This window comes from Mastomys coucha, unplaced genomic scaffold (genome assembly GCF_008632895.1).
Source record: "Mastomys coucha isolate ucsf_1 unplaced genomic scaffold, UCSF_Mcou_1 pScaffold15, whole genome shotgun sequence".
NCBI lineage: Eukaryota > Metazoa > Chordata > Mammalia > Rodentia > Muridae > Mastomys > Mastomys coucha.
In genome coordinates, this window is record NW_022196897.1 from 25,749,511 (window position 1) to 25,757,799 (window position 8,289).

Consider the following 8,289-nt stretch of genomic DNA (forward strand, 5'->3'; position numbering starts at 1 on the left):
AAAATTCACCAGAATCAGAAAGATCTCAATATAAAGAAGTAGGCCAGTTTACTGAGCTCTGTGCTCTTGGATAATATTTGCTGTCCCTGAGCTATGTCTTTGCTGTACCTGTGGCTTGGAAAGAGGCTGAACCTAAAACATCCAAATTGGGTCTAGCCTTGAGGCTTCTAGGACGTAAGGTGGCTACTTACATGAGCCTTTTCAGAGAGAACTAAGGAAAAGCAAACACAGGGTTGACTGGCCTCTACCATTTGAATCAATGGCCAGTTTCATGAAGTATTTGATCACAAGTAAGGGCTATGGTCCCCAAAATGGAGCCTTTCCCCTGAAGCTCCAGTTTCTGTCAAGATAACCGAGGGACTTTTCAATGTATGCACTATATTCCCTTTTCAGCATCTACTGACATGAGCTGTTCCAAGGCAATGCCTCTTAATATATTACAACAGATAAAAATTATTCTTAAGAAAAACAGTTCCAAGTCAGCCATATATACTATCCCTTCTGGCATACTCCCAAAGGCAGTGAGGGTGCTTCAGAAGGCACTGAGTCTCCCATGAGCCACCTATCCCTATATGGTATTTTATCTTAAAAATATAATTGTGTCTGAACAACTTCATCTTGCTTCTTTCCTTTCCTCCACTAATCCATGCTTAACAGTGAATTCTTCACAAAGCTTCAGAGGGTTATACAGCTGGGTGTGATACACATGGTAATCGCAGCACCCAGGAAGCCGAGGGAGGAAGATTCTGTGAGTTTGCGGCTTGTTTGGGATATACAGTAAAATCCTGGCTCAAAAAAGGTAAAATAAAACAAACAAACAAATGAACAAAAATAGACAGGAGCAAGAGACCAGAGGGAAATAAAAAGAGGAAAAAACAAAAACCAAAATAACAGAACCCCAGAAGACCCAAACCACCACTAAAAGTAGGTCTAGTGGGACGTGCCAGGGCAGGGTTGGAACCAGGAGGCCTCGCAGAATTTCTTGGTGCTTTGGCTTCTCTATAGAGAGAAGTGTTAAAAGTATTAGCTTTGCTCTTGACCCTGACAGAACACCATGACATAAAGTACCTTGCTGTCAGGTACTCCACACCCTGTACCTTTAAAACTGTTTTTAATTTAGTGTCACCCATCCCATAGCAGTTAAAAGTTAAAGCCTTCACACATGTGGGTCCTTCTGGGATGGGGAAGGACAGGTGCACAGCAGCCTTACCAGCAGTAGTCCAGCAGATGTGGGGGCAGCACAGGGATGTATACGTGCTGCCAGTACATGGGGTAGAGCATGGCAGCCGAGCCGTGGATGCAGGCCGTCAACTGCAAAAAAGAAGGGCAGAGAGTCAGAACACAAGGCAAAACTGAGAGAGGGTTGTGCTCAAGTGAAGGATTCAAAGTTAGAACAGACACAACTCCTCATCAGACATGCCTACCCCAGTACAATGCAACAGACTTTCTCTTCAAAATATCTTATTCCTATCCTCTGATTTTAAAGCTAATGCAAAGCTGGTGGGGGTTGGGGGTGTGTATGTGCAGCTCAGTGATAGCTTTTGTTTAGTATGTGTATGTCTGAAGTCAAGTCAAAATCCTCAGGACTACACCAAAAAAAAAAAAGTTTTTTTTTAAAAGCTCATGCACATTTAGAGTAGAAAATTGACAAAAAGAATGTGATAAAAGAATCGGCATTTTCTGAAGATTATTTAATATTTTAGGTTACTGTACATGTAAATAGTTATAGTTCCTTTTCTATCAAAATAAAAACTCTAAATATAATGGTTTTTCTCTTTTTATTTTGACATTATTTCCTGATATCATTTTCCTATATCCTTAAATGGTCTTAGGAAACACACCCTTTCATTATTCCCAGTGTATTCTTTATGCCCATTTTGCTGCTTTCTATGGCCAAGTTAACACACTTGTATTTGGATATATGATTTCTAGGTGTAGATTGCAGAGCTTACAGATAAGTTACAGTACTCTGCAGGCAGAGGAAGGTAAGAATTACTTGCGTCAGTATAACTGACCACTTTGCCAGAACTAAGTAATGCAGTCAAGTTTACACTTACTTCCATCTTATTATTTTCTCCCCTCTGATTAGCATGGTGAATAGTTTTTGTCATGTTTCCTGACTCTATTTCTTACATAAATGGCCTCACCCCCACCTCACCCCGCACCTCCCGTCTGTCTCTCTGTCTCTTTCTCCCTCCCTCCTTCCCTCTCTCTCTCTTTCTCTCTCCCTCCCTCCCTCCCTCCTTCTCTCTCTCTCTCTCTCTCTCTCTGCAGACCTTTAAAAGGAGTGCTGGTATCTTTCAAACTGATTTATAAGCAAGCATTGAGGACTTGTGAAGGCCATCATCCTACGTGATGTTTTTGACAAGTTGGCTTTCATTTTCCTCAAGTTTCTGAGTAGAGATCTGAATGACTGCATGGACAAGGTTTTCCTTGTAATGAGTCCCACTCCTTGTCCAAGGGAAGACTTCCAAAATGTCTGCAAGCATTTAACTCCTGAATCCATCTGTAATTAATGTGGGCTTTAGATCTGAGGTGAGAACTTACTTCTTCTGGGTAGTTGATCAATTGTTCTAGCATGGTTTGTGGGCCTATCCTTCCCCATTTCTTTCAACAACATGCTTTGTATTCCTTCTCTTTATTTTTAAGAGCTAGAGATGTCAAACAATCAGTATTTGATACAATTAAAGACTGATAGGTAAAGGTAATGAAAAGCAATACAATCTCTGTAAAATTCAATATGGCAAAAGGAACAGGATGCAACCTTGGGGACTCAGCTACTAAGTAACAACAGCCCACAACTCCTATTCCTGTCTTTTTCCTTATGTTTCTTTGGTTTTTAGGAAGCCTGTCACCTTGAGGCCTTTCCTTTTTTTTGGAAGCTGGTAGTAACTGGTCTTGGCTGACAGAAGGACATTTATGTGGTAAAAGAGTAATGTGCCAAGTCCCACTTAAAAGAATCCAGGTTAGTATAGCACAACCAGCTTTAAATTGAATATGCTGCTGATGCTTCACAGTTGTGAAAGCTATGTACTGAAGCTAGGGTACTCTGCCCCTCACCCATTCTCTTCAGACCTCATTCTTTAAATCAGGTACATGTGGGGAGTAGATCCAGGGAGTATGGGGAGCTGTTCATAGGCACTGAGGTTCAATCACCCATCCCATTCTGTAGGTTCTCTGATACAGGCAGCTGCCATATAGATATATTATTGCCATGTCTATTCTCACTAGAGTTTGGAAGGACAAACATAGTTGGTGGTGTGGTTTGAAGAACAAACCATCTTTACTTAGATGCTACCCACAAGTCAGGCTGGAGGGTTACTGTGGTCCTGAGCACCAGTCCTGCTCATCTTTAACCAGCATTCTTGCTCTATGCAGGTCCAGTCACATCACTTCTTGCTTGCAAGCCTTTAGGGCACAGCTAGAATAGAATGCCTGTGCCAGATCTGGTTTACATGCGAAGCAGCATCTCCAACCAAACTCAGCTGCCTCCCCAGCTTGTCTTTGGAACACACCATTTGCAGAAGAGTTGGAGTGATGGACTCCTTTCCTTCCCTCACTCTTTCGCCCATCTCTCAAACCTGCTGGGATTTGTTTGGCTGGCAAACTCTTCCCTTCGGCCTCTGAACAAGCTCTCCTCTCCTCTTTCTAGTCTTGCCTTGACTCTGTTACTAAATGAACTATAATGACTGAGGTTTGTCCCTGGTTATGATATACACAAAGACCCTATCTTTTTCCATTTCCACATTTCACAACTGCATGCATGCATGTAAGTGTTTGTCAGTGCAGTGTGCACCCTGAATAAATTAAAAAACAGACAAGCAACCAGACTATATTTACAACATAAAGATAGCCGGCAGCTTAGCTTATATATTAGGCACTGTTTAACAATTTCATTAACAATGAGAGTTCCACAAACTCTCATTCCAAAACAAGGACAAGCTTAGTCATACAAATATACCACTTTTGCAAAAACTGAGTCATCTATCCATCTAATCATATGCCTATGCTGTATTTTACAGTACATTAAATAGATGAATTGTAATATATGCACTGCAAAACCTACTCAGTACTAAGGTAACATCATAACATGAATATGTTTGAAATTATCATAAGTTATTCACCAGGGTGATTTTGTTTTGAGGTGGGACTTGATTTCCTGTTTCTTATTTGTTTAAATTGTCTTAGGCCAGTTCTTATCTTCAGACAATATCCCATCACCCCCCCATCCCCCGCCCCCTGCTCCCCGCCCCCGAGAGAGGGTTTTTCTGTGTAGCTCTAGCTATCCTGGAACTCACTCTGTAGACCAGACTAGCCTCAAATTCAGAGATCTGCCTGTCTCTGCTTCCTAAATACTGGGATTAAAGGTGTGTGGCACCAGTGGCCGGCTCTAGACAACATTTTTGACTTAACTCCTTAATCTCAAAATAAATCTACCAGATTAAGTGATAAGGTTTTAAACTAGTTATCCTTCATTAAAAACAAATAGACAAACCTACAAGCTTTTAAGGGTGCTCCATCATTTCATTAGAGGTTTTCCAAGGCCAAGTCTCTACAATTTGGGTAAGACACATTCACTCATTTGATTAAGAAAACAAACAAACTAAGCAGGAAATTATTTGACTGTTTCCCAAAATATAAAGTGACACTCATTCTGTGTATTGTTAAGAACAGTGGCTAGGCTAACTGCAATGGGGTCTCTGTATATCTACATTGACCCAGAAATGATGTACGGAGTTCTACATAGTACCACCAGCCACATATAGGAGTCTGAAGGAATATACTCATTTCCTATAGAGGATAAGTAAAAGTATATAATAAGGAGTATAGTCAACAAAGGGGTATGTGAATATTTAATTGAAGTACAAGTTGATGAAAATGATTCTATCAAATATCTCACTTGGTAGGAGAATAGAAAGACTGTATGTGTAAAATTTGCCCAAAGTCATTAGTCACAATGAATATTCATCAGAAGCCAATTATCAATCCCATTTAATGACACCCCAAAAGATTTTGCCCTGAAGCAGCTGAATAGTCTAAGGCTCCAGACAAAACTAGACAAATTATACAGCCAACAGCCAGTCTGGCCAGGACACAGGCTGTAAAGTAAACCACTGGTGGGTGGTGGCGGCACTTTAGCAAATTCTGTCCTCAATTAAAGGTGCACAAGGTCAGTTATATCTCAGAGCTCTATATATGGCTTCATTAGTTTCCTGTGTGGCTGGGAAAAGGGGAAACGATGTGGGTAGGACATGAATGGGGAGCGATCAATGATGTAGGTGAAAGAAAGCACAAGACGCCATATGCCTACTCTTCTTTGTTTTCAGTTTAAGGTATTTCTCAGAGATAGTAGATAAACTGATGGTTAAATCATAAGATCCCAATGTTTAATCTGATTCCATAATAAGATTAAAAATAAGACCTCATTCTAAAAGAAGAATCCCTACAGTACATGCAGCAGGCACAGTATTAGGATGAAGGCTTTCGGGAAGCCTTGTTTTAGAGGTAAGCTCACATGGGTACCTAGATACTCTCTCTACCACACTTCATAGACAGGAAACAGTCTCAGAGGTGAAATAACTTGCCCCAAACCACATGGTGATAAAGTAACAGAATTGGGATTCTCACACAAGGTCTTGTCAGATGATAATGGCTCCTGTCTCTATAACACATAAATTAGAAAGCATCTTTGTGTCTACCTGGTGCCATCACTGTACAGAGCATTCCAAAATGCATGAATATTGTCCCTGTCAGCAATGCCCAATTATTCAAATACTCATTTGACTTGCTGTTAAGTGGCCAAATATCTAGGATAGAGTACTAGTAACAGGAAGTAATCATTCTTCTTTTTTTTTAAATGAGAAAAAGAACAGACAAACTTTATGACATGCCTAAGGCCTGGGAGTATTGGACTAGCAAAATAATCATCACACATCTGATCACTTCCTGGGAATTAGTCAATTAACTAAGGTGTGACTGTGACTTTAATCCCCAGGGGAATTCTAGGTAATGACTGCTAGTCATGGAAAGGTTTACATGCTAGCCTGGACACACCAATCAGAATGTCTTGCTTTTTGCCATGCTCCTTCTTGAACACTTAAAGGGGAGACTTCTACTAACTGTCCTTTTGATCTGAGCAAACTACTACTTCCCATGAGTCTTAATTTCCCTAACATGAAAAGTTAGAGGCTGGCCTGCAAGACTCGTGTGCCCTTGTAACTTTAACTCTAGAGGAACTTCTATCCTTTGCCATGAAGGATGCCCCTCCTCTATCTCTTTTGGCCAAGTGGAAATCAGCCACGGTCCATTTTCAAAGCCTGTTTCTCACCTTTGCTACCACACGGAAACCATCCCCCCAAACTCTTGAACTAAGAAGTGCCACCTTTCCCTCCAGTAGGGAGCACAGCCTTCCTCTATGTCTACCCCATCTCTCCTCAACACTCGAAAGAGCTCATAAGACGATTATGGGAGGAAACCCAGAGCAAGGCTCCAGCTGCAGCTCCACAAGGACAGGGACCATATTCAAAGTGTTTCCTTATTTCCTATGTTGCCTGACAGTGGGCAGGTGCTGGGTCAAGTGTCTGAGCAACATGAGACTGCCCTGGCTTAGCGTCAAGAAGAATGCTAGCAAGGTCACCCAACATTCTTGCAAGCTGCAGTTGCTCAATAGATCACTTCCGGAAACTGCACATTTTTGAGGAAGAATTGAGACTCTAGGATCTAAAGGCTGGCACAGGGGGATCGGATGGTTGCAGTCATTCTTCACATCCTTGAGCTGAGAATGTTAAACAATCAGACTGACACCTGCTTCACAGGGTTACAGGCATCTGGATTTTCCCTCTGGGTTTAAACAAAAACAAACTGATGAAATAAAGAATTGAGAAAGAACTGCAGATTTGTAACTTTAAAGTCCATGCTTTTCAACAAGATTCATCCTTTGTCTAAAGGCTTAGAGAATGTTGTGTCTTGGGGAACTTATTAGCATTCTAAGCTTGAGAAGTAGGTTCTTTGTGGCTGTCAGGAAATAAGTATTGCTGTGACTCAAACAGCACTGTGATTTTTTTGCTTTTAATTACAAATCGTTTTCAACCGGGAACTCTACCAAAGAATCAGCAAAAAGTTTGCAGGTACTCTGTGACCAAAGCTCATCATGTAAAGAAAAACCACTAAATTATAAGTGGTTTGACTATGCTCCAATTGTATTGAATATATTAGGAGGGAAGAGTTGGCTTTTAAAGTCAATCAGTCTTCCCCTAGTTCAGACAGACACTTAATGTGTGAAGAGAAGAGCAAAGAATGTCCTGCTTAGGGGGTCGGCTGGTGTCCCCTTTCTGGCTGGTCCCCATGGAGGCGCTGGGGAAGCTGAAGCAGTTCGATGCCTACCCTAAGACTCTGGAGGACTTCCGGGTCAAGACCTGCGGGGGTGCCACGGTGACCATTGTCAGTGGCCTTCTCATGCTCCTGCTGTTCCTATCGGAGTTGCAGTATTATCTCACTACCGAGGTGCATCCTGAGCTCTACGTGGACAAGTCTCGGGGGGATAAACTGAAGATCAACATCGATGTTCTTTTCCCACACATGCCTTGTGCCTACTTGAGCATCGATGCCATGGATGTGGCTGGGGAGCAGCAGCTGGATGTAGAGCACAACCTGTTCAAGAAACGACTAGACAAGGATGGTGTCCCCGTGAGCTCAGAGGCTGAACGGCATGAGTTTGGGAAAGTAGAGGTGACAGTGTTTGACCCCAGCTCGCTGGACCCCAATCGCTGTGAGAGCTGCTACAGCGCTGAGTCAGAAGATATCAAGTGCTGTAACAGTTGTGAAGATGTGTGGGAAGCACATCGCCATCGAGGCTGGGCCTTCAAGAACCCAGACATCATTGAGCAGTGTCGATGAGAGGGCTTCAGCCAGAAGATGCAGGAGCAGAAGAACGAAGGCTGCCAGGTGTTCGGCTTCTTGGAAGTCAACAAGGTGGCTGGAAACTTCCACTTTGCCCCTGGGAAGAGCTCCCAACAGTCTCATGTGCATGTTCATGACTTGCAGAGCTTTGGCCTTGACAATATCAACATGACCCACTACATCAAGCACCTGTCATTCGGGGAGGACTATCCAAGAATTGTGAACCCCCTGGACCACACCAACGTCACTGCACCCCAAGCCTCCATGATGTTCTAGTACTTTGTGAAGGTGGTGCCCACAGTGTACATGAAGGTGGACGGAGAGGTGCTGAGGACAAACCAGTTCTCTGTGACCAGGCATGAGAAGGTTGCCAATGGACTGCTGGGTGAT

General features: G+C 42.5%; 1 protein-coding gene and 1 pseudogene across 19 annotated transcripts in view; one reads left to right on the forward strand and one right to left on the reverse strand.

Annotated features, from left to right (window-relative positions):
• The window catches only part of Dennd1a (DENN domain containing 1A), a 486,221-nt gene that overhangs the window by 209,298 nt on the left and 268,634 nt on the right, over positions 1-8,289 (reverse strand). For all 19 annotated transcript variants that reach the window (XM_031370095.1, XM_031370090.1, XM_031370085.1 and 16 more), the window contains one exon: positions 1,211-1,311. In XM_031370095.1, the coding sequence (XP_031225955.1) occupies positions 1,211-1,311 (101 nt within the window). The remainder of the gene's footprint in view (positions 1-1,210; positions 1,312-8,289) is intronic.
• The window catches only part of LOC116090515, a 1,558-nt pseudogene continuing 585 nt past the window's right edge, over positions 7,317-8,289 (forward strand).